General features: G+C 44.8%; 1 protein-coding gene across 1 annotated transcript in view; it reads left to right on the forward strand.

The window, feature by feature from the left end:
- The window catches only part of LOC121282841 (von Willebrand factor C and EGF domain-containing protein-like), a 159,605-nt gene that overhangs the window by 100,936 nt on the left and 31,526 nt on the right, over positions 1–27,143 (forward strand). The window contains exon 8 of the mRNA XM_041196654.1: positions 24,977–25,099. Coding sequence (XP_041052588.1) covers positions 24,977–25,099 — 123 coding nt within the window. The remainder of the gene's footprint in view (positions 1–24,976; positions 25,100–27,143) is intronic.

The following is a 27,143-nucleotide window of genomic DNA, read 5'->3' on the forward strand; positions in this document are numbered from 1 at the left end:
GAGGCAGAATACCATTACTGCCATAGGAACAGTCACCTAATAAAGCAATGCAGGGCAAAGTTGAAACAGCCTGTAAAGCAGCAAACTAACCTGATTGAATGAAAGAATACAGCAGAACCTGAAGCTGCCGACACCAACATTTATTCCCTGAGTAATATAACCACTGTAAAAACCAAACCTATCACTGTCACAATCCAAGTTAATGAGAAGCCACTAATAATGCAGGTGGATACATGAGTCTAAACTACAGTGGTGGAAGAACATACTTTCAAAAACCTTACTGAAGGTATACAGCCAACAAACCTGGAGTGGACAACCACTAAACTAAAGACATACACTGGAGAATCTATTCAGGTAAAGGGCATTGCCCCAGTATCAGTGTCTTACAGGCAACAGGCAGCCCAGCTGTCTGTGGTAATAGTGAAAGGAGAAGGACCCGGTCTTTTAGGCCGAGACTAGTTACAGAAGATCAAGCTTGACTGGTCTGAGATATTTCACGTGAAAACAGGAGGAGTTCCTGAACTGCTAAGGAAATACAACAGGGTATTTTGGGATGAATTAGGGTTGTCAAAAGACATGCAGGCCAAGATACATGTGGATCCTCAGGTAACACCCCGTTTCTTTAAGGCCAGACCTGTGCCTTATGCATTGAAGGAGAAGGTGGATTCAGAACTGTTCAGGTTAGAAAAGCTGGGCATCATCCAACCTTCCAATTCTTAGAATGGGCAGCACCCATAGTCCCAGTGGTTAAGCCTTTCCAAACCATACACATTTGTGGGAAGTATAAATAAGTCAGCAAAATTAGACAATTACCATTCCAAGGATAGACAACTTTTATGCAAAGCTGGCTGGAGGCAAGTCCTATACAAAATTGGATATGAGTCACGCCTATCAACAATTAGAACTGGATAGCACGTCGAGAGAATATGTGACTATTAACACTTACAAGGGTCTCTGTCAGTATACTCACCTACCCTTTGGAGTATCGTCTGCATGCGCAATCTTCCAAAGAACAGTGGAGAGTCTTTTGCAAGGACTTTGCTGAGTGGTAGTATAACTGGATGATGTTCTGATCACAGGGTCAACTAGCCAACCTGGAGGAAGTGCTAAGGAGGTTCATGGAAGCCAGCGTACCTTTAAAGAAAGAAAAATGAACATTTCAAATGCCAGAAGTTACTTACCTGGATCACAGGCTGGATGCTATGGGTTTGCACCTGGTAGAAGAGAAGTTTTGGGCAATAAAAGATGCACCCTCACCATCCAATGTAACTGAACTCAAGTCCTTCCTGGGTATGATCAACTACTATAGCCACGTCTTGCATAAGTTATCCACTGTGTTGGCACCATTACACTTGTTGTTAAAAAAGAATCACTGTTGTTCATGGAATTCACAACAGGAATTAGCCTTTGGGAAAGTAAAGAAACTGTTGAATTCATCATATTTATTGGTAATACAACACATTGAAAAAGTTGGTATTAACATGTGAGCCTCTTCTTATAGTGTAGGAGCTGTGTTATCACATAGAATGGAAAATGGCTCAGAAAGGCCTAATGGCTATGTCTTGAGAACCCTCTCCACAGCTGATAAGCTAGAAAAGGAAGGTTTATCGGTGATATTCGGAGTGAGGAAATTCCACAAGTACCTACATGGACAACATTCCATCATTGTGTCAGACCATAAACCATTAATGGGTTTATTCGGTGAGGATAAAGCCATTCTGCCAATAACATCAGCAAAAATACAATGTTAGGCTTTGATATTACCTGTGTATGAGTATACTTTTATGTACTATCCTGGCTTACACAGTGCAAATGCAGATGCACTCAGTTGTCTCCCGTTACCAGATAGCATTGTAAGTGCTCCTGTTCCACAAGCAGTTGTGTTATTACTGAATTTCTTGGATTCTTCACCTGTGTGTGCGAAGCAATTTGGAAATTGGATGAACAGGGATCCAATATTGTCGAAAGTCAGAGACTTTGTTTTGCAAGGATGGTCAAATTCGCCTGTATCTGAAGATTTGAGACCATTCCAGGCCAGAAACACAGAGTTAAGCTGTCAAGGTGGAATTTTGTTGTGGGGGTCAAGAGTTATCATCCCATTGCAAAGTAAAGAACCACTCTTAACAGAGCTTCACAATGCGCATCCAGGCATATCGAAGATGAAAATGCTTGCAGGATGTTATGACTGGTAGCCAGGCATTGATAGTGATACTAAAAGCATAGTCAAGTACTGTCTCTATTGTCAGTCACAAGATTTGCCTGTTTCAGCACCCCTGCATCCGTGGGAGTTCCCTGGCTGATCTTGGGTTAGACTACATATCGATTATGTAGGTCCATTCTTAGATACCATGTTTTTGTTGATTGTAGATGCATATTCTAAATGGATGGGTGTATATGCAGTCAAATTGCCAACATCAAGCGTAACTATCGAGAAGCTCCGTCACTGTTTTAGCATACATGGCCTACCTGAAATCATCATTTCTGATAATGGTACAGCCTTTACCAGCACAGGGTTTCATCAATTCATGAACCTGATCGGAATCAGACATATTAAAACAGCACCTTACCATCCCTCATTGAATGGTTTAGCCGAGAGAGCTGTACAAACTCTCATGCCTGGTATGAAAAGGTTATCAGAAGGTATCTGGAATCTCAACTTTCCCGCTTTCTTCTCAGTTATTGTACAATGCCACATTCGACTATGGGTTCAACACCATCTGAATTATTGATGAAATGCTGCCTATGGTTAAGTCTGGTGTTTCCAAATTTAGAGGGGAAAGTAGAGTGGAAGCAGAGTAATCAAAAATTGAACCATGATGTACACAGCAAAGCTCACACATTCAGTGTAGGCGACACAATATTTGTAAGAAATTTCAGAAGTAGACCTTGTTGGGTTCCTGGAACCATTGTCTTAGAGACTGGTCTAGTATCTTTCCAAGTACAAGTGGAAGATAGAATCGTTCGTAAGCACACAGATCATATTCATGCTGGAGAGACTTTCCAACAACAAACTTTTCTGCTTATGATTAACTTTGAACCATCAATTCCTGAGGTGACCAATCGACCTAGAATAGTCATGCCCGATGCCTCTTTAGAGTTGCCAAACCTACAACTACCACTTTATAATTATGTGTCTTGTGCTGCAGTTCCAGATCCTGTTGAGGAACCTCAAATGGTAGAGCTATGCCACTCTAGCTGTATAAGGAGAGCACCTCAGAAAATTGATCTTTAATCATCTGAAGTTGCATACATGTATATCTTGTTGGATATTCAAATGTCTCCCTGTAAATAGAAATTATAAAAAAAAACTAAAGGGGGAGGAAATGTAGTAGCTGAAGGTATAACCTCTCCTGTCTAACAGGGGTCACATGATGTTCTGGGAGGTTCCGAACAATAAGCCCTAAGCATGGGCAATCAGGGGGGTGGGCTTCATGATCGAGCATGTAACACCTGAAAAGCTCTCTGTAATAAAGTTTATCTGTTTCTTGTTGAAACCTGTCACTCTGTCGAGTCATTTCAGGAACCTACCAAGGAATGGGTTATTTTGGACTCGGTAATGTGTATTGAGACAGGATTAATGAAGGACAGCATAGTAAAGGATTGTCTAGGCAAGAATGATCATAATATGATAGAATTTCACATTCAGTTTGAGCATGAGAAATGTGAGTCCATAACTAGTGTTTTAAACTTAAGTATAGGCAATTACAAGGGTGTGAAGACAGAGTTGGCTAAAGTGAACTGGGAAAATAGTTCAAAAGGTAAGACAGTGGAAATGCAGTGGCAGACATTTAAGGGAGATATTTCATAATTCTCAACAAGGTATATTCCATTGAGGAAGAAAGACTGTATCAGAAGGATGTGCCATCTGTGGCTAACTAAAGAAGCTAAGGATGGTATCAAATTGAAAGAAAAGCCATACAATGCTGTGAAGATTAATGGTAAGGAAGTAGATTGGGAAAGTTGTAGAAACCAGCAAGGGATGACTAAAAAATTAATAAAGATGGAGAAATTGGAGTAGGAGAGAAAACTAGCAAGAAATATAAAACCAGGCTGTAAAAGCTTCTACAAGTATATAAAAAGGAAAAACGTAGCTAAAGTGAGCATTGGTCCCTTAGAGGGTGAGACTGGGGAATTAATAATGGGAAATGGAGAAATTTCAAAGGCTTTGAACAAGTATTTTGTATCCGTCTTCACATCAGAAGACGCAAAAAGCATCCCAAGAATTGTAGAAAATCAAGAGGCAAAAGAGAGGGAGCAGCTTAGAACAACTGCTATAACTAGAGAAAACATAATAATAATGCTATGTGACTAAAGGCTCACAAGTCCCCTGGACCTGGTGGCCTGCATCCTAGCAACTTAAAAGAAGTGGCTGCAGAGATACTGGATGCACTGGTTGTAATCTTCCAAAATTCCCTAGGTCCTGGAAGGGGCCCAGTAGATTGGTAAACCGCAAATTTTACACCTCTGTTCAAGACAGGAGGGAGACAGGAAGCAGGATACCATAGGACAATTAGCCTAATATCTGTCATTGGAAAAATTCTAGAATCCATTATTAAAATGTAGGACATTTAGAAAATCAATACAATTGGGCAGAGTCAACATGGTTTTGTGGAAGTGTTTGACAAATTTATTAGAGTTCTTTTAGGGTGTAAAAAAGTGTTGATAAAGGGAACCAGTAAATGTAACATATTTGGATTTCCAAAAAGCATTCGATAAGGCAACACGTAAATCATTACTGCACAAGATAAGAGCATATGGTATTGTGGGGGATATATAAGCATGGATAGTGGACTGGCTAACTAACAGAAAGCAGAGAGTCAAGAAAAATGCGTTATTTTCAGGTTGGCAAATTGTAACTAGTGGAGTGCCCAAGGGACTAGTGCTGGGGCTTCAACTATTTATAATGTATATTAATGACATGGATGAAGAGATTGACTATTGCCATCATATTGGTATGAGGATAGGTAGGAAAGCAAATTGTGAGGAGAATACAAAGAGTCTGCAAAGGGATATAGATAAGTTAAGAGAGTGGGCAAAAAATTGGCAGATTGAGCATAATGTGGATAAATGTGAGGTTGTCTACTTTGGCAGGAAGAATAGAAAAACAGTATTGTATGGAGAGAGACTGCAGAATGCTATGGTACAGTGGGACCTGGATGTCCTTGTAAATGATTTGCAAAGTCAGCATACAGGTACAGCTATTAATAAGGCAACAGAATATTGGTTTTTATTGTAAGGGGGATACAGTACAAAAATAAGGAAGTCTTGCTACAACTGTACAGGGCATCAGTGAGGTCACACCTAGAGTATTGCGTGCAAAACAAAAACAGAATTACCAAGATAGGCAAACAAACCTCGAAGTCATGAACAAAGTGCAGTTCGCCAGGTGCACGTCACTTTTGTATGGTTGTGAAACACGCTGGTCTAATGAGATGTCGGCATGGCCTATTAATCCATCGTTGGGGCGGGGGTGATTCTAGCTTTTACTTTATAGTGAGCATTCCTAATATTCAACTGCCAAAAATGCAAGTGAAATGCTGCTTCACTTGAAAGGAGTGTTTGGGTCCTTGGACGGTGAGGAGAGAGGAAGTGAAGGGGCAGGTGTTGCATCTTTTGCGTGGGCATGGGGTGGTGCCATAGGAGGGGGTTGAGGAGTAGGGGGTGATGGAGGAGTGGACCAGGGTGTCCCGGAGGGAGCGATCCCTACGGAATGCCGATAAGGGGGGTGAAGGGAAGATGTGTTTAGTGGTGGCATCATGCTGGAGTTGGCGGAAATGGCGGAGGATGATCCTTTGAATGCGGAGGCTGGTGGGGTGATAAGTGAGGACAAGGGGGACCCTATCATGTTTCTGGGAGGGAGGAGAAGGCGTGAGGGCGGATGCGCGGGAGATGGGCCGGACACGGTTGAGGGCCCTGTCAACGACCGTGGGTGGAAAACCTCGGTTAAGGAAGAAGGAGGACATGTCAGAGGAACTGTTTTTGAATGTAGCATCATCGGAACAGATGCGACGGAGGCGAAGGAACTGAGAGAATGGGATGGAGTCCTTACAGGAAGCGGGGTGTGAGGAGCTGTAGTCGAGATAGCTGTGGGAGTCGGTGGGTTTGTAATGGATATTGGTGGACAGTCTATCACCAGAGATTGAGACAGAGAGGTCAAGGAAGGGAAGGGAAGTGTCAGAGATGGACCACGTGAAAATGATGGAGGGGTGGAGATTGGAAGCAAAATTAATAAATTTTTCCAAGTCCCGATGAGAGCATGAAGCGGCCGTCGCATCTGTTCCGATGATGCTACATTCAAAAACAGTTCCTCTGACATGTCCTCCTTCTTCCTTAACCAAGGTTTTCCACCCACGGTCGTTGACAGGGCCCTCAACCGTGTCTGGCCCATCTCCCGCGCATCCGCCCTCACGCCTTCTCCTCCTTCCCAGAAACATGATAGGGTCCCCCTTGTCCTCACTTATCACCCCACCAGCCTCCGCATTCAAAGGATCATCCTCCGCCATTTCCGCCAACTCCAGCATGATGCCACCACCAAACACATCTTCCCTTCACCCCCCTTATCGGCATTCCGTAGGGATCGCTCCCTCCGGGACACCCTGGTCCACTCCTCCATCACCCCCTACTCCTCAACCCCCTCCTATGGCACCACCCCATGCCCACGCAAAAGATGCAACACCTGCCCCTTCACTTCCTCTCTCCTCACCGTCCAAGGACCCAAACACTCCTTTCAAGTGAAGCAGCATTTCACTTGCATTTCCCCCAACTTAGTCTACTGCATTCGTTGCTCCCAATGTGGTCTCCTCTACATTGGAGAGACCAAACGTAAACTGGGCGAGCGCTTTGCAGAACACCTGCGGTCTGTCCGCAAGAATGACCCAAACCTCCCTGTCACTTGCCATTTTAACACTCCACCCTGCTCTCTTGCCCACATGTCTGTCCTTGGCTTGCTGCATTGTTCCAGTGAAGCCCAACGCAAACTGGAGGAACAACACCTCATCTTCCGACTAGGGACTTTACAGCCTTCCGGACTGAATATTGAGTTCAACAACTTTAGGTCGTGAGCTCCCTCCCCCATCCTCACCCCCTTTCTGTTTCCCCCTTCCCTTTTTTTTCCTTCCAATAAATTATAAAAATTTTCCTTTTCCCACCTATTTCCGTTATATAAAAAAAAATCCCCACTAGAGCTATACCTTGAGTGCCCTACCATCCATTCTTAATTAGCACATTCGTTTAGATAATATCACCAACTTTAACTTTAACACCTATGTGTTCTATTGTACTATTGTCGTTGACATCTTTTGATGATCTGCTTCTATCACTGCTTGTTTGTCCCTACAACCACACCCCCACCCCCCCCCAACCTCTCTGTCTCTCTATCTCTCCGCCCCCCACACACACACCTTAAACCATCTTATATTTCAACTCTTTCTTGGACTCGAACTCAAGTTCTGTCGAAGGGTCATGAGGACTCGAAACGTCAACTCTTTTCTTCTCCGCCGATGCTGCCAGACCTGCTGAGTTTTTCCAGGTAATTCTGTTTTTGTTTTGGATTTCCAGCATCCGCAGTTTTTTTGTTTTTATATTGCGTGCAATTTTGGTCACTTTGCTTAAGGACATACTTGCATTGGAAGCAGTTCAGAGAAGGTTCACTAGGCTGATTCCTGAGATGAAGGGGTTGGCTTATGAGGAGAGGTTGAGAAGGTTGGCTCTATACTCATTGGAGTTTGGAGGAATAAGAGGTGATCTTATTGAAACATATATGATTCTTATATGTTTCGATAAGACTTGACAGGGTAGATGCTGTGAAATTATTTCTTCTCATGGAGGATTACGAACCGGGGCACAGTTTCAAAATAAGGGGTCTCCCATTTAAGATGGAGATGAGGAGAAATTTCTTCTCTCAGAGGGTTGTTAGTGTTTGGAATTTTCTCCGCAGCAAGCAGCAGAGGCTGGGTTATTGAATATTATTCAAGGCTGGGTTAGACAGATTTCTGATTGCCAAGGAAATCAAGGGTTATGGGGGAGAGGCAGGAAAGAAAAGTGGAGGCCACATCAGATCAGCCGTGATCTTATTGACTGGCAGAGCAGGCTTGAGGGGCTGAATGGCCTACTCTTGCTTTTATTAAGTTCTTATGGGTTAGTGACAGGATAATATGGGCATGTCCCGTCCCACTAATAACTGACAAAATCAACAGAAATTCTGGACCTCCATTACCCTGAAAGTATACTTATCCTTCACTGGTTCTAACTTCCTCAAAGATCATTCCGTACTCCACATCAGGAATGCGAATGATGGAGATACATTGCAGAAGAAGTGATTTTAAAAATACTTAGCATTTTTTGTGGAAAGAGATTGCAATGACCATGGCCAAATGATTGATATTGAAACGTTCTTGGCCATCTCTATTATGCATCAAGACCAGTGTCTAAAAAGGAATGTAAGTTTCCTACGTGTGTCCGTGAAGGACTTTTGCAGCTGTGGAAATGTTTCAAAAGTAATCATTTCCTTTGCAATAATAATCTAGTTAAAGCAGTTCTACTAAAAGTTAATGGCATGTTTTGAAAAAAGCTCTCAGTTCCTTTTCTCTCTTTACCTCCTGCCATTCAGGGAGGTTCCAGATGCGATGCACGCAATAAGGTTCAGCAATCACATATTTGGGCAGTGTCAGTAATCCTGCTTTCTTGCCATGAGATCCAGTTTCACAGCACAAAGGGGATATTATCATTGACACGAGAGGCTCCCATCCCTACAAAAGCTGACTTTGTCCATACTTTTGACCTATTGAATCTGAGAAAGTGTGTAGAGAAAAAAACGGAGTTAAAGTTTTGAGTCCGTATGACTCTTGTCCAGAGCTAAAGAGAAGTAAAAATGTCATGACATTTATGCTGTATAAGGTGGGGGTGGGGGGAGACAGAGGGGCATAAATGGTAGTGGTACTGGCCAAAGGAGATGCTGACGGGGGCATTAAGGTAAGAAAGCAGAATGTGATAATAGCCAGACAAGAGTAAACACTCTGGAAAGAACATGAACAAGTCACAAATGGCCCTTGTGGGGGTGGGGCTGTGGGAGGGGATGGTGGTGGGAAAAAAGATTGAAAATAGGATAAAAGGTGGGGATAAAACAATGAATAAATATGAAAATAAATAAAAATAAGAATAAGTGGATAAAAAATAAAAGTTTAAAAAATAAAAATGAATATTGAAAAAAGGGGATAAAAAGGGGGTGAGGATGGAGGCGAGAGTTCACAGCCTGAAGTTGTTGAACTCAATGTTAAGTCTGGAAGGCTATAAAATGCCTAATCAGAAGATGAGGTGCTATTCCTCCAGTTTGCATTGAGCTTCACTGGAACAATGCAGCAGGCCTCCATCGCATCTGTTCCGATGATGCCACTTTCCAAAATGGCACTTCTGACATGTCTTCCTTCTTCCTTAACCAAGGATTCCCCGCACCCCCTCCCCACCCCCCCACTGTGGTTGACAGGGCCATCAACCGTGTCCGGCCCATCTACCCTGCCTCTGCCCTCACATCTTCCTCTCCCTCCCAGAAGCATGATAGGGTACCCCCGGTCCTCACTTTTCACCCCATTAGCCTCCACATTCAAAGGATCACCTGCCAACTCCAGTATGATGCCGCCACCAAACACATTTTCCCTTCAACACCATCCCCCTGCCCACCCCCCAACCCCCACTGCTGCTCCCAATGTGGTCTCCTCTAAATTGGAGAGACCAAACGCAGACTGGATGACCGCTTTGTGGAACACCTTCGGTCTGTCCGCAAGCACGACCCAGACCTTCCTGTCGCTTGCCATTTCAACATGCCACCCTGCCTTCATGCCCACATGTCCATCCTTGGCCTGCTGCAATGTTCCAGTGAAGCTCAACGCAAACTGGAGGAACAGCACCTCATCTTCTGATTAGGCACTTTACAGCCTTCCAGACTTAACATTGAGTTCAACAACTTCAGACCATGAACTCTCTCCTCCATTCTCACCCCTTTTTTATCCCCTTTTTTCAATATTCATTTTTATTTTTTAGCCATCTGAACGCTTTGCATGCGGGCAGAAAAGCTTTCATTAAAGCTGAGGTTTTGGAGAAAATTCAGTGGGCCCTATGTCAGTGCATAAGACCATCAGGAATACAGTTTAGACAAACTGACATGGTATTTTATGAAAGGGAAAGCCAGAAAGAGTGGAAAGCACCTGGCAGTGTTATAGGGAGTGATGGGAAAGTAGTAATTGTGCAACACAGTCATCAAACTGTTAGGGTATATTCTTCACGGTTAATTGGCACTGACTATACCTTTACAGGCTCTGAACAGGACATAGAATGCGAGGAGACACCATACACTTCACATACACATACACTGCGTAGTTATGAGGAGCAGATGACGGCAGATACAGGATTGACTGATTATGAACAAAGTAAAACTGAGGTACAGGACAACACTATTCATCCAAAAGAGCAATTACCCAAAGTAAGAACAAAGGTAACATACATGCCAGAAAGGACCAGTGTGTGGAGGGATGCCACCATCATAGCGGAAAGCAGGAAAGGCCACTGGTATATACAAACATTGGCTAAATGTGCAGGATGAAGGACAGGAGACAAGATCCATCGATTGGCAAACTGAGGTAAAGATGTGGAAATCCAGGAAGCGCAATATGAGTTCTGACAGTGGACCAGAAAGTGGTTGTGACCCTAGAAAAGATTCACGGACTTGCGAATGGGGTTCTGGTCACATGGGAGGGCGATCATATAGTAGCAGTCCAGAAAGGGAGAGGAATGTGAGTAGAGGCTGGCTTAACAAGAGAGCAAGCTAGCAATCTCAATAGAAGTAGAAGTCCTTATTAATGAGCGATTCTAGTAGCTGCTAATAAATTGATAAGGAAGCCACTTGCATAGATCAACACATGCCTCCCTCCAACACACACTCGGGGATAACCTCCTTCCCCAGTACAGCTCTTATCCTGCAGCCTCTTCCCTTGCCTGAGGCCACTGCTCCCCCTTCACCAAACAAGCCCTAGCCCTGCAGCCATTGAAAAGCCTCCCACACATGACTGATCTGGTAGGTAGAGACCAGCTGTGAGTGCTCTTAAGTGATGTGGTGCTGCCTGTGAAGCCTGGCGCTGATGACTGCGAGTGCTGACTGAAGCAAGGTAGGGAAACAAACCTTAAAGTCCTGAGCAAAGTGCAGCCTGCCAGTGCATTGTGCAGCCTGCCAGTGCATTGTGCAGCCTGCCAGTGCATTGTGCAGCCTGCCAGTGCATCGTGCAGCCTGCCAGTGCATCGTGCAGCCTGCCAGTGCATCGTGCAGCCTGCCAGTGCATTGTGCAGCCTGCCAGTGTATCGTGCAGCCTGCCAGTGCATATTGCTTAGTACTGTTGTGAAACCTGTTGGCGTGTTTTCCCACCGACATGGGCAGACGATCCTGTTGGGGGAGACAATTCCAACGGGCAGGCCTAATAATGATATGCTGATGTATTACAATGAGGTTTCCGAAATCCAATGGCAGAAAATGCGTTCTCCACCATTGGCAGGCTGAGCGGATGATCACGAACTGGTTTCATGACGTTGTGAAACCGATCGCACCATATTGTCAGCTCATGCTACCGACCACGCCCAATGCCAGCGGGCATGAAAAATCCCAGCCAAAGACTCTTACCTGACCATCCTACCTCATGGGTGAAACAAGCATTGAGACCCTAATGTAAACTAAAGTGTTTACTGATTTACTGCAATTGTAATTTTGATTTTTTTTGGAATTACAATTACAAATAGCAGGGAAACAGTGGGTGGAAAAGACAGAGAAGATATGTAAGGCCAGGATATTGGGGAAATATATTTACTTCCTAAGTTTGTTACATTTTACTGCTAGCAGCATGAGAACATTCACGTCCTGCTGCAGGCTCCTTTGTGGGATCCATGAAAGGAATAACCCTGTGAGCACTTCCATCATTGTCAGCACAGGCTTAGCGTCGTACATCAGTTTCACAGAAAGACTGACATGTTTCCTTTTATGTCTTGAGTCTATGAGTTCATTAGTCGAGTAAACTCAAATTGCACACCTTCATATACCCTTGTTAGTTGATGCTCGCGGTGGCATAGCGGCATTGTCTCTGGACTGATATTCCAGAGACCCAGGGTAATGCTCTGGGGACCCGGTACGAATCCCACCACAGATGGTGAAATTTAAATTCAATAAAGTTCTGGAATTAAAAGCCGAATGATGGAGAGACACCAACATAAGAACAAACTGTGATTATTTATTGCAACAGAAGGCAGAGCACTAAATCCTGCGTGCTCCCACAACCGCCTCCAACTCTAGACTTAGTTAATCAGTAGCCCAAGCTGTACATTGGTCAGTACTGTCACATGGTTAGTCCACTTGCATTCTGTTAAAGGTACATGGTAGTCCATTTTACCACAGTTCCTAAGTGTGAATCAGGTACATCTTTTGACATTAATTTCCTTGACAAACTAACACCGTTTCCATACCTGCCACAATTTACACTTCCACTTCATGAAATAGTGCAAATCTGGAATGATTCTACCCCTTATGTGTGGTAGTGGTTGGGAAAAAGGATGTTTTACCTGCTGGCCGCACTGATGGCATTTCACGCTGTATCGTCGCCTTCCTGGCGTGTCCCACCTCATTAATGATGCATTCCCAGGAAACAGGCCAGGTCGCTGGCAGTGTGGCTTCTGATTTGCCCACCCCACTGTCACCTCAGGCCTTCAGTAAGCTGGGCACCCCTGCACAGAGCTAGCACTCTTCAAGGGATAGGAAGCTGCTGGAAACTGATGGCTGCCAAAGACAGGAAACATGCTGCCCCCAAATTTAGCGATGCCTCCCTCAAGCATCTACTGGAGTGGAGGCCTGCCACGAAGTCCTCTACTCCTGCTCCGGGCAAAGACCAGTAAACGTGGTCACCAATCCAGCATGGCAGGCGGTGGTCAGTGCCAAGGCCCTGCAAAAGAGGAAAGCCGCCCAGTCCCGAAAGAGGATGAATAATTTCCTTCATTCCACCAGGGTAAGTCACTCTTCTCATCACTCTCAACTCTCTCACTCTCAAACCCATCACATATCCACAGGGATATCACTCACCGCCAGTTCAAGGGACATCACCATTCACTCTCTCACACTCAACTTCATCTGCCCTGTGGATCCTGTCCTCATCCTGTCCATGGCATCACTCACTACGCACACATGCCAGGCATCCTTCTCATCTGGCCTGGCAGGTGTTCTGCTTACCCTCTCTCTAACTATCTTCATGCAGGACAAGCTGGCACACAACAAAAGGGAGAGGTCGCAGACAGGTGGAGGAATGCCTGACTTCAAGGTCCTCACAGATTTTGAAAGCAGAGCCATCCAGCTGGCCATTGACGATCTGGACTGTTCTTGTGCTGACAGTGAGGTCTGCGGTGCTCACCAAGTGAGGATCCATCAGACAAGCATCCTGTGAGTCAGTTTCCCTGTTTCACGGGCCACTGCCATGCACTAATAATCTTTCCTTGCTTTTGCAGGCACATGTGAGAAGCAGCCAAAGGAGTCCACCACCTCGGTGGTCCTCGACTCAGGCCCCAAAGACACCTCAGAAGAAGAATCTGATGATGCCCTAATTGAAGCCCTTTCACAACGCTCACCCACACCATCCACCAATGCAAAGACACACATCTTGGTGGGACCTAGCTCTAGAGTAGCCTTGGAGTCTCAATCTATCTGATCCACAACGTCACCCTGTCTATGTTCCGTGCTATGATGAGCAGTGTTCTTGTCAGTCTGTAGTGAAAGTGTGGTTCCTGCACGAGATAAAGGCAGGTGTCTCAGTACAGGGCCTCACCCTGTTCTTTCTGCAAACTTCCCAGCACATTGATAGTGCAGCTTCACAGTTACTAGACACATCTGTCATGCCTGCTTGTCATTGCTGCTAGAATGCCCTGGGCCAGCAGCACAGAGTTCCATCATTCTCTCTCTGTGCTCGCAGCACCTTTTTGAGGTGCGGCTGGCCCCCATCTCATCAGCATCTGTGTCCGGTGACAGTTGGTTCTGAAGGGTTCAGCTCACGAAGGATGCCATAGGATCAGGAGAGGTTAAAGTTTCCCCGTTGCACCTTCATGACATGACCCTGTTCACAGAGTGCAAGTGGGGTGCCATCAGCCGGACAGGAGTCAGACGTTCACATAAGCTATGTGCGGATCCATGGAGTGTCCCCACTGCACGTCATCATCATCTTCCTGAATGTTGGGTCTATGGGCATTTGCTGTGTCTCCATGACAGGAGCCTTATCACAGAGGGTAGGTGTGCTGCCATAAGCCAGACTGGAATCAAACATTCACAGATGCAATGTAAGGATCTATGGAGTGTCCTCACTGCATGTTGTCATCATCCTCCATGAATCTAGAAGCTATGAGGGCCTCCTAAATGCACCACCCTTGTCTGAACAACGCAATAGCCTCATTGCTGTCATCCTCATCTTCGAGGATTTCCTCATCCTCATCCCCATTAATGCGCTCATCGGAGGAGAGCTGCATCTCCTCCTCCACCAGCAGCTCCTCTCCCCGTTGCAGCGCCTGGTTGTGAAGGGTGCAGCAGGTGATGAGGACGCCTGTCACCCTCTGTGGACCTCCCTCTTCAGGGAGGTGGTGACGTAGTGGCATTGTCACTGGACTGGTAATCCAGAGACCAAGGTAAAGCTCTGGGGACCCGGGTTCAAATCCCACCATGGCAGATGATGGAATTTGAATCCAATAAAAATATGAAATTCAAAGTCTAATGATGACCATGAAACCATTGTCGGTTGTTGTAAAAACCCATCTGGTTCACTAATGTCCTTTAGGGAAGGAAATCTGCTGTCCTTACCTGGTCTGGCTGACATGTGACTCCAGGCCCACAGCAATGTGGTTGGCTCTTAAGAAATGCCATTTGAACAAGGGTAGGGTGATAAATGCTAGCCTAGCCTGTGATGCCCACATCCCATGAACGAATAAAAAAGAACTATATTGCAGGGCTCCACCAGACCGATCCAGGCACTGGAACCTTATCCACCAAAGTGCAAGCTGCAGCATGAGCCTCATTGTACCTTCTCTTTGCTGCACTCTGAAGCTGTCACACGGGTGTCAACAGCCACCTTCTCTGTGAGTGGCCCTTGTCCTGGAGGAGCCATCCCTGTAGCCTCTGTGGATCCTGGGAGGTGAAGGGATCTGAGACCTACTGAGAATGTAGGAGTCATGGACATTCCCTGGGAATCATGCGAACACTTGCAGGATGCGTTTGTGGTGGTCTCACACCAGCTCAAGATTCAGCGAGTGGAGGCCCTTGTGGTAGACGGAGTTGATTGCTTGTTACTACAGAGATCTAAGCGCCACATGAGTCCAGTCGATGGCACCCTGCACCTGCAGAAAACCTGAGACCTGCGCAAATCCCAGTGCTCTTGCTTCCTGGCTTGCCTGATCCTGGGCAAAATGCACAAAGTTCTGTGCCTTCATAAATGTGGTGTCCATGACCTCCTGGATGAGCTTGTGGGTGGAGGCTTGTGAGATCCTGCAGAGGTCACCTGCGGAGCCCTGAAAGGAGCCACTGGAGTAAAAATTGAGCACCACGGCCACTAGCAGTGGATGCCGTCCAAGTCCCGGTGGCGCCAAATCCTGCAGCATGTGTGGCATATATCACCAATCAGTTCCCTGGACATGCACCTCCCCAACCACCTCCGCCCCTCTTCACTTGACTGATTAGTGGCAGCTTTACCCATTGCACTGCATGCTGTTCTCTCAGCTCAGGCGCAGGCATTCTCCTAACCCACACTGCAAGGCTGCGTTGTTAGCTTGAACCATGAGGGAGACTGGTCCGAACCAGAATGATGACATTGCAAGGGGCTGTGAGCACCTCCACTAATGACTGCTTCGTGGCCAGCTTTCACAAGGAGATTGTACAACTTGCCCAGTCATCCAATTGTTCTGCAGCCCCCTAAAACGCTCATTAATTTGCAGCCCAAGTGATGAAAAACTCTGGAGCATTTGGTGGCACTTTCAGGCCTTTGAGTTTCTTGAGTGGGCAGGTAAGCTAGAGGCCTGATTCCAAACATAATGTAGCAGCGTCTGAACTGTCTCAGCTGCGGAAGAATGCTCACTTAATACAACGTTTCCCTAATGCAAACCCTGCATGTGCTTGTGTAGTACCATCAGACCGTGCTGCCTTGCCAACCACCCCCTCACCCGAACTGCAGTGCAGCCCTTGCCCCAGCATCAAACTGTCAGCCAACCAGGAAAATGTGACCGCACCTAATGTGCAGTGCCTCTCTCTTGAAGTCGAACTGGTGACCCTCACGAGCACTGTGCAATGTTGGTGTGCACTCACCTCCGAGTCCCCCTTGAAGTTCAGCTCACCATGTGCATGCTTTTGGAAATGCTGTTATGAAACAGCATGCCGATGTGCCCAGTTGTTCCAGCATGGGGGGGATGATTCCGGTGAGCAAGAAAGATGATAAGAAACAAATTCATTGAAATTAGGTTCCCAACCGTTGGATGATGGGAAAGGCGGTCCGCCATTGATGGCAGAGGGGACGTGCGCAAACTGGTTTCACGACGACATAAAACCAATTTTTGGCCACCTTGCCAAATTGACCGCTCACGCCCACCATGACACTCGACGCCAACCGGGCCAGAAAATTCCGGCCAATGTAATTTCCGATGCTCATTTTTGCTAAGATTCAAAATAACTAATAATGAGCCTCTGCTGATGTGGTGTAATAATTGTATTTACTTGGCTTTATGCCCTCAGGTTGTTGGGTATGTTATTGCAGTAGCCAGATTTACTTGTTTGTTGTTAATCTGATTGTACAAGCCCCTTTCCAATTCAACAATGTTATGTACATGGAGCTAACATTGTAAGTCACCTGCTGCCTTTACCTGCCTCTTCCTGGCGCAAATCTCAAACAGAGATTCTTACCGGGCCATTATACCTCATGAGTAAAGCAAGCATTGTGACCCAGATGTAAACTATAGCGTTAACAATTTAACCACTTTGATTCGTTGTTCAGCTGGCTGATCTGTGAGAGATGTTATTGCAGCTGTTTGCAGATTGGCTGTTTCGGGGTCAAATGACAGGAATTAAATTGTTCCATGGAAATTTTCTTGTTGCAGAACAATTGTACCCGCCATCTGGACAGCTCGTCAGAAAATAAGCATAACTCTTTGCTCTCAGTAATGGCTTGAAAACCTCTCCTCCAGAAGAGGATAAGATTGGACTCAACTGTGGTGCCCTCTGCCGTCAGATAGCCTGCAGGCACCAATTGCCTAGGCTTATACATGGCGATTAGTCATTTGTCAGGTATCAGAGGGCTGCTGGCACCTCTGGAACTGTTAGCTTTTTCAGGGGAGGAGGTGAAAAAGAATTGCAAGGAGAACTATATACCTGTGTTGGGAGGTGGCAGGCAGTTTTCCACAAATGCCCCTGAACTAGAAGTCTGAAAATAAGGGGCAGCCATTTAGGACTGAGGTGGGGAAATTACCTCACTCAGGAAGTTGTGATTCTTTGGAATTCTCAACCCCAGAGAGCCAGGGATGCTGCATTAATGAGCATATTCAAGACAGAGATTGATCACTTTTTGGGGGAAATTAAGGGATATGGGGATAATGCAGAAAGGTGGTGTTGAAGTAGAAGATCATCCATGATGTTATTGAATGGTAGAGCGGACTCCTCTTCCTATTTCTAATGCCCCTTTGTTAATTTAGAATTGAGGATGTCACCATGAGCAAATATTTTAACGGGGCATTAACCTTAGCAGAGGCTCTCCTCATCTGTTGTCTCAATTTTAATGGGAGATCAGCAAAATTCCTGGAGAAAGAGCCGAAGGAGCCATTTCTCTGGAGGTCCCATTGATATCCCATAGGACAGTATCCATGCAAATTCAGGGTTACAGAGTTTGCATGGAACGTATATGTTACATTGTGCAGCACGTACCCTGCCCCAGTCCTTACATTAGTTATCCCTTTTGATCAATCAAATTAATTGTTTTTTTTTCCTGTCCAGCTCTTAAGTTGATCACATCTTCGACTGCTGGGAAAATTTTGCCTGATTTGTTAGTTTAGACCAGGTTGTGGAGAGCTCTTTATTGCTGTCATGTGCTATCAGGTCTCTTTGAAACAGTAGCTGTGGGACTGATGCTGCCTGCAGATAGATTTATCTGTGAGATCGATTGTGACAGAGGACTGACAACTTGCCAAATGCATTCCGCAGCAGGCTCTGAGTGGAAAGACATGGCTAATTGCCAACTGGCTACTGGCCAGTGTCAAAATCCGATTTACAGATAGCTTCAGCTGCTACCTGTTCCTGGAGCACAACATTAACTCTTTCACTGCTGGAGACAGCTATCATTCATCTCACTATACCTGGCTTGGAGCTGTACAGTGCACTGTATAGTGAATACAGTGCAGTGACATTACAATAGAGCTGGCTGTCTAATGTCTCAAAAAATGATGGTTTGCACCGTGATGGTCAATTCTGTGTTGTGTTCATCTGGTGTGGCTCAGGAGCCCCACTCCGGTATTTGCTGCAGAGGAAGGCAGAGGGCTGAGAAGGTGCATGAGTCGTTGGCCTCTGTTTTCTCTGAGCCCTCTTCTCAGCCAGCTGAGCTTTTCATTTCTGCTTGCCTCTTCCAATGCCCTTCCAAGTAGCCTCCAGAGGTCATGGCCATCAGCAACTGCCTGCTAGTTGTCAGTCTTTGCCATCTTCATATCTTGTTTGCAGTTGTCCTTATAGCAGAGAAAAAGCAGCATGACAGCAACTAGAACAGGCATGAGTCCAAATGTCTCAAAGACTGATATTACAATGATGTTTTTTTGTGACACTGCAGTCCAGCAATTAACTTGCTATTGATGGGTTACAGATTAGATCACTGGTTAACTCAGCTCAATTGATTTAATTGCTTGATAGTCATTGGGATTGGGGAATTTGACTGCAAATTTTGGGACAAAGTTTTAAAACAATATTTTCAGTGATTTCCTTTGTTTATCAAGATGAAGCATGTTACTGCTGCAATAATCACAGCCAGGCCAGATGCAGCATGGTTAGATGTAACCCAGTGTGTATTCTAATGTCACGTACTACAATGGTCAGACAAAGTAAAGCTTTGTTTAGACTGCTCTATAATATGCTCCGAGGTTGTGTGCTACATGAATTAGATGCAGAAAAAAGCTATTTTATGCTGAATCAGGAAGGGATTGAAGATGGGGGTCAAAGATTTAGCTTTAGAAAAGATTTCTGAAGATATAGATTAAATGTGGAATAATGCTCCTCTTATATTGCTCCCTTCCATCTAATCCACGTTGCACACAACATAAGAGCATATCATATGGAGCAGACTAGAGAAATTGCATCTGGCCTGGCAGTGATTTTTGTAGCAGTGACCTGCTTTATCTTGATAAACAGAAAATGATAGAAAATATTGTTTAATTTTTTTTGTCCCAAAAGTTGCAGTCAAATTCCCCAATCCTGATGACTAACAAGCTATTAAATCAATTAATAAAGTACAACAGATATTTGACACTGTGACATAAACTGCATCCTTTTGCTGTAGCTTTACTTCTTGTACCAGTCACTCTTCCAGTTCCAAAATCCAGGTTGGAACCCTCTGTGACTGGCAGGAAGCTAGGCCAGAAATCTATGACTTCTGCAATGCACTCCTGTCATATTGCCAGCGCAGGAAAGGCTAGACATTTGGTCTGGATGTGAATATGCAAAATCCTAGCTTTACATTAGGATTTCCATTGGCTTTGTTTGAATTGAAACCTCTTCTAAATTTTTACATGGCCAGTGATAAAAGAGATGGCAAGTCCTGGGCATGGTGCCCCAACATTGTAAATTCCAATGTGGGGATCAGTGGAGGAATACCTGCTACAACCAGGTGTATCATGCTGCCAAATTGTGGAATTGGGACTCATCCAAATTGTAAACCAAATCATAGCTGGCCTCCAGAAAAATATATTTGAAAATAAGTATTGTGAATGGCACTTCCCCTCCTCCCCCACAGTTACCATCAGCTCTTGATGGATAAATTTCCCCAGGTGTCAATCACTCTTCAATACCATTGCCAGAATAGACATGTGTCAGCAACTTGTTTAAGCATGGGGTGCATCACCATGACCTCAATCCTGGCTTCAGCCAACACGCAATTTTCAATTTGATGTTTACCCTTCTGTTAATTGCCGTCCAGTGTAATTTTACATAATTTCTACTTTATAGACGGCTTGTTTTCTTCAAATGTTTGGAGTTGCTGATCCCTGAAATTGGGCCCCACTGTATGATTTTTGTCTGGCAGCTTGATGCAATTTAACCTTAAAAAAAAAAGTCTCCCACCCATTACCTTCAGAAAGGCCTGGGTTTGTTCACACAGACTGGGGTTTGGCTACAGAAGAACTGCACAATGCCAGCTCCCGAGGGCAGGCTTAATTTTTAATACTGATTAGTTAAAGCTTTCCTTTATTTAAACTAAGGGTGGAAAATCATTTCAAGAGTCATATGATCCTTATGAGTTTTTGTTTCAGGAGCTTTGAAAGGAGGAGATGACCTGTTTCTCCACAGCATATAGAGACAAGGACCAAATTTTTACGTGGCTGTGAAGGCCTGTTTTGGTTTGCGAAAGACCAAGCTTCGAATTTTTTCGAGAAAACCAGATTTTCCTGCACATTCCCAAACCTGTGTCAGTTTTATGTGCCTTTCTTGCGGGTTGGGAATGCCTCCTGTGAGAAACCCACATCCGTCACTGCTGGCGTTGAGTTCCCCAGTATACGAGGGGACTGAAAATGAGGAGATTTCATGACTTCCTTGTGGTGCCTCTGGTAGACCAGGTTAGGTGCTTAAGTTTGCTTAAACCTTTCAGACTTTGAGATGGTTGCTATGGGTGTGAGAAGGTCTGATTTGGAGTGAGGGTTGCAGCAGGTGAAGTGCACTGCTGTAGCTTTGTGGGCTACTGCATACTGTTTGTTCAAAATTCAGAGACTAACAGGAAGTGATAAGACAGGGTAGAGTGTCAATATTAGCAAAAAATAGTGAACACTTGAATAACAAGGGAATACAGTCAATGGGCCAGCTCACAGAGGACAACAATGTACTGGCCAGCAAACAAATACATAGTACTTACACTCCAAGGTCACTTCCGGCAGTGCGTCAGGGCTATATCCAGGCTGATCTGTGGGTGCTGTGTGATTTGGTGCCCTTTTATGGGCAGAGGACAGGAGGAATCTGCCTCCACCTTGGACATCTTTCTACCCCAAACACGAACTCGAACCCAATGGTGACTCGCAACCTGCATCCAGAACCTGCCTCCTGCTGAAATTGACAAAAATGGCATCTGAACTCAGACAACGTTCGTGGGCACAGTTAAGTCACGAAATGGCCCGATTCGCATTTGCTGGACCAAAGATAAAAATCCGGCTCAAAATTGGGAGTGAGTTTTCTCTTGTACCAATTCTGAGGCAGGCAGAATGTGGTAGGGAGAGTCTTGCTGTTTCACTGGAAGTGGTGTATGTCATGAAGAGGAACGAGATGAGAGAGAAAAATGTCCAGAAAGTACTTGCTGTCTTGCTGTGTAATTGTTGTGAACTTCAAGCCAGGATTAAAGTATAGCATCACCAATTTAAAAGACATTGTGAGTGCTCACTGGGATAGGTCCCATCAGTGAACTTATGTTGGAGTCGATTCAATTGACTCAATGAGTGCTGCTGAGTGGTTTCCACTACTACCTGTGTCCTGTTTTTATAATGATATAAAAGCACCAATCACTCAGAAGGGTTTAGATAAACATATTGTGGGTTATTTAGTCTAGACTAATAGGAACATTTATACAAAGTCAGAAAGCTTGAAGGCATCAACAGCAGAGCTATTCATGCTGTGTTCTGCTCACAGGCCAAAGTGAAACTGAGACTGGATCACATGACACACTTCCCTTCTAGTGATGACATGCTGCTATCCCATAAAGGTATATTACAACAACCTTGACCATTAATTCTTGCTGGTTGGGTTCCACTAATATTGGGGTCATTGATGCATGCTGTGCTAACATATGCAGGCAGAGGTAGTTAATACTAGGTGTAAATAGCCTGTACTTAGGGGAATCTTGTGATGTGGATGATTTGCAATGTCTTATTATCTGTTGCCAGTTTGCCATGAGAAAAAAGTGATGCAGTAGTTGCTCTACCGAGCACTGTATTGATGACTGTTTTACCTGTGCACTGCAGATTGACTGGCACTGCTGGTATCTCCAGTGGTAGTTTGGCATGAGCCAGTAACAGTAGCATTCAGGGCTATAATGACCTCAACTATAATGCAGCTTATCTGATGATCAGATTCTAGTTGGTAACACAGGTCCATTGCAGCCTTCTTGGTAAACTGGGAGGCTGTAAAGGCAGCTGATCCTCAGACAACTACAAGGTTCGGTGAGGCCTGTCTGTCTGCCTTTGGCACAGTGATTCTGCATCACATCCCTCCTTTCAACTTCTCCATCCTCTTGCCAAAAACACAAGTAAAAGTTTGTAATCATCAAAATCCAGCAAAATAAAATCCTGAAAGCAAAAATGCTGCAGTCAGCTCTCAAAAACAAAAGCTGAAAACAGTTTTGGAAGCATTTTCCTACCTTAAATCCTGCAGTTCAAGCACAGAATGTGCCTGGCCTGAATTGACATCTGATGTGACCACGATAAAAGCAGTGGGTATTCTAGTGAGAAAAGTGAAGAATTGTGTACAGGTTTTATTTATATTTCCGTAGATTTTCACATTGAAGTGGAGCTCTCAGAGAGAATGTGCCTCAAGTGGCAGACCACAATATTCAACTCTGCAATTTTGGGCAGGGGTCCAGGAATATGGATTACCACCTGAGTCCCTAGCTGTCACTCACCTATTCCGTGAACAATCTTGCTGCATGAATGATTTAAAATCATAATACTGTGAATGTTGGGAATCTGAGATAAAAACAGAGAATGCTGGAAATACCTGGTTGTTGAAGCAGCAAATGTGGACAGAGAACCAGTTAGAATTTCTGCTTGATGACTTTTCATCAGAACTAGGGGCATTTAGAGATCCAACAATTTATGAGCAAGCATCAAACAAGGTAAAAGGAGAAAGAGAGAGGAAGAAAGAACTAAAGGGGAGAATAGGAATATTTCAAATATTTATGTATCTAATTTCAAGTTGAGACTTGGGTCAATTCATGCACAAAAACTGTTCTTATTTGGGAATCCTTATTTTGAAACAAATATGGTGCCACGTTTTCACTACCCTTCCCCTTCATTCCCCTTTTCTCCTCACACACACTATTGGGAGATTTATCTGTGCAATACTTTTGGTTTACTCTGTAACTTTTGCAGGCTGATTTCAATACCTCCATGCCTGGCTCTGTGTTCACCCCTCTGCTCCTTGAGCTGAGGGCATTGCTAAAGAATGGATTCCAGCCGGAAACTGACTGGTACGAAAAGATACTGGATTGGAATGAAATTCAGGCACTTAAATGTGCCCTCACCTCTTTTTTTCATAATTCAGAGATCGCTTTCAGGTTCCTGACTGCAATTCGCTACCAATTCTCTGTCATGCCCGGAGTGAAATAGAAATTCAGACGACTTGAGGCAAGTGATTGCTGAAGTCTTCACCGTAAAGTTTTTCTGATACAATTTGGAGGTTTTAGCTGTGGCTCAGTAGTAGCACTCCTGTTTCAGAGTCCAAAGGTTGTTAGTCAAGTGCCACCTCACAGACATGAGCACTAAATCAAGGTTGATGCTCCAATGCAATGCTGGGAGTGCTGTGCTGTCAGAGGTGCCACTTTCCCAATGAGGTATTGAATTGAGGCCTTGTCTGCCCCCTCAGATGGATTAAAAAGACGAGTAGGGGAATCTGCCTGGTTTCCTGGCCTCTGTTCATTGCTAAAATCTAATCATTTGGTCATCTATCATGTTGCTATTTGTTGGACTCTGCTGTGCACAATTTGACAACTGCATTCCCTCCATTACAACAGTGACTACACTTCAAACAAATCTATTTAACACCCTGTAAGTGCTTTGGGATGTTCTGAGGTCCTGAAAGGCTCTATACATACAGACAGAATTTTCCGGAGAGGGCAGAAGTCCCCTCGCCAGGGCTGAAAGTGGGAACCAGAGCTGCATATTGCTTGTGATGGCCAATTTAGTGGGCACCACCGGGCCTGCTGTCCAATTAAGGATCCCAGCCCTAAAAGCTGCTGGGCCAATTCAAAGGCTGGCAGCTCAGCAGCGTCAGGAATGCCCCCATGAATAATGGCCATTGCTGAGTCTGCAGCTCCATGGAGATGGCACCTTAATGGCCAGATGCCCTTGACGAAAGTTCCTGTCGGTTTGGAGAAGTCAGGGCTATGGCAACCAGACCCCAATAATTGGGGAAGGGGGTTGGGGGTTGTGGACAACCAGTGGCATCATTGCCTTGGGGGGTGACCATTACCATCAGGTGCCTCTAAGGGAAGGCCCAACCCTTGAGCCCACTCGGAGGCTGCCATGTTTCACTGGGCCATCTCTCCACGTAGTGGCAAAATGCCCATGAAGGTAGGAAGTGGCCCTTAATTGGCCACTTAAATGGCTCAGTTTGACCCCTGGTGAGTAGTTGATTTGTCAGCTTTCCCACCACCATACCATATTGCCAGTGGGAGAAAAATGTTGGGTCCTCCAACCCCAATGCTTTCCTCCAACATTTTGCCAGCTCGCCCATCTGCCAGCCCATTGCCAAATTCCGACCATTGTTTATTTTTATAATTCAGAGGTGAAAATGATGACTCATATTATAGGATGAAGACAGTTTTTCAAAGAGTCTATTCTTCATGTCTCATGTGAGTCAAATGAAAAACTTTCATGATGCTTTATTCATCAACTCTTGTATTCTCCATAACCCAGTGAGACCCGTATGAATCAGTGGAAAGAAAATTGTCCCTCTCCAATCGGATACCAATGTGCTGTTATGTTGCAGATCTCGATGAGTGCACAGGAAACAGGTCCCCTTGCCAGCAGAGGTGTCAGAATGTGGTGGGCAGCTTTAAATGTTCCTGTCGGCCTGGTTTCTACCTTCACAACAATGGGCATTCATGCACAGGTAGGAAACACCTCTTTTTGTTGGTGTCATTCCCAAACATTGGCACAGGTGTTTAGATTTTCATAATCACTTCCTCTGATATGTTTCTTATTATTTTATTACATTTACTGTAGCCTAAAGGCACAGGCTGTTGCCAGGATACAATACAGTCATAGAGGTCTATAGCCCAAAAAAGGCCCTTCAGCCCATCAAGTGTGTGCTGGTCAAACAGGTACCAACTATTCTAATCCTATTTTCCAGCACTAGGCCCATAGCCTTGTATGCCATGGCATCGCAAGTACATATCCAAATACTTCTTAAATGTTATGAGGGTTTCTGCCTCTATCACATTTTCATGCAGTGAGTTCCAGATTCCCACCACCTTCTGGGTGAAAAGATTCTTCCTCACATCCCCTCTAAACTCCTGCGCCCTACCTTAAATCTATGCCCCCTGGTTATTGATCCCTCCACCAAGGGGAAAAGTTGCTCCCTGTCTACCCTATCTATGCCCCTCATAATTTTATACATCTCAATCATGTCCCCCCTCAATCTCCTCTGCTCCAGAGAAAATAACCCCAGTCTATCCAATCTTACCTCATAACTAAAATTCTCCAGCCCAGGCAACACCCTGGTAAATCTCCTCTGCACTCTCTCTCTAGTACAATCACATCCTTCCTATAATGCAGATTCCAGAACAGCACGCAATACTCTAGCTATGGCCTAAACAGCATTTTATACAGTTCCAGTATAACCTCCCTGCTCTGATGTTCTATGCCTTGGCTAATAAAGGCAAGTATACCATTTGCCTTCTTAACACCTTATCTACCTGTCCCGCTACCTTAAGGGCCCAATGGACATGCATACCAGGGTCCCTCTGACCCTCAGTACTTCCAAGTGTCCTACCATTCATTGTGTATTCCCGTGCCTTGTTTGTCCTGCCCAAATGCATCACCTCACACTTATCCAGGTTAAATTCCATTTGCCACTGATCAGCCCATCTGATGAACCCGTCTATATTCTCCTGCAATCTAAGGTTATCCTCCTCACTATTTACCATTCCATCAATTTTTGTGTAATCCGCGAACTTACTGATCAACCCTCCTACATTCAAGTCTAAATCGTATATATATACCACAAACAGCAAGGGACCCAACATCGATCCCTGTGGAACCCCACTGGACACAGGCATCCAGTCATAAAAACACCACTCGACCATCACCCTTTGCTTCCTGCCACTTGACCAATTCTGGATCCAATTTGCCAAATTGCCTTGGATCCCATGAGCTCTTAACTTCATTATCAGTCTCCCATCAAAAGCCTTGCTGAAGTCCAAGTAGACTACATCAAATGCATTGCCCTCATGTAGACGCCTGGTCAGCTCTTCAAAAAATTCAGTCCAATTGATCAGACATGACCTCCCCTTAACAAAACCATGCTGATTGTCCTTGATTAATCCCTGCCTCTCCAAGTGTACATTAATTCTGTCCCTCAGAATTGCTTCCAATAATTTCCCCACCACTGAGGTTGGACTGACTGGCCTCTAGTTCCCTTGTTTATGCCTTCCTCCCTTCTTGAATAACGATACCACATTGGCTGTTCACCAGTCCTCCAGCACCTCTCCTGTGGCCAGAGAGGCATTGAAAATTATTGACAGTGCCTCTGCTATCTCTCCCTTGCCTCACTCAACAGCCTGGGATACATTTCATCCGGGTCTGGAGACTTATCTACTTTTAAGCCTGCTAGACCACTTAGAACCTCCTCCCTTTTTATGCTAATTTCTTTAATTATATCACAGTCCTTCTGTCTGATTTCCATACCCACGCCATCCCTCTTGCTTGTGAACACCAACACAAAGTGTTCATTTAGAACCTTACCTACGTCTTCTGGCTCCACACACAAATTACCACTATGGTCCTTAATGGGCCTTACTCTTTCCCTTGTTATCCTCTTACTCTTAATGTACTTGTAAAATAACTTTGGATTTTCCTTTATTTTACCTGCCAATGTTTTTTCATGCCCCCTTTCTTCTCTCCTAATTTCCTTTTTAAGTTCCCCCCTACACATC

This window comes from Carcharodon carcharias, chromosome 10 (assembly GCF_017639515.1).
Source record: "Carcharodon carcharias isolate sCarCar2 chromosome 10, sCarCar2.pri, whole genome shotgun sequence".
Classification (NCBI taxonomy): domain Eukaryota; kingdom Metazoa; phylum Chordata; class Chondrichthyes; order Lamniformes; family Lamnidae; genus Carcharodon; species Carcharodon carcharias.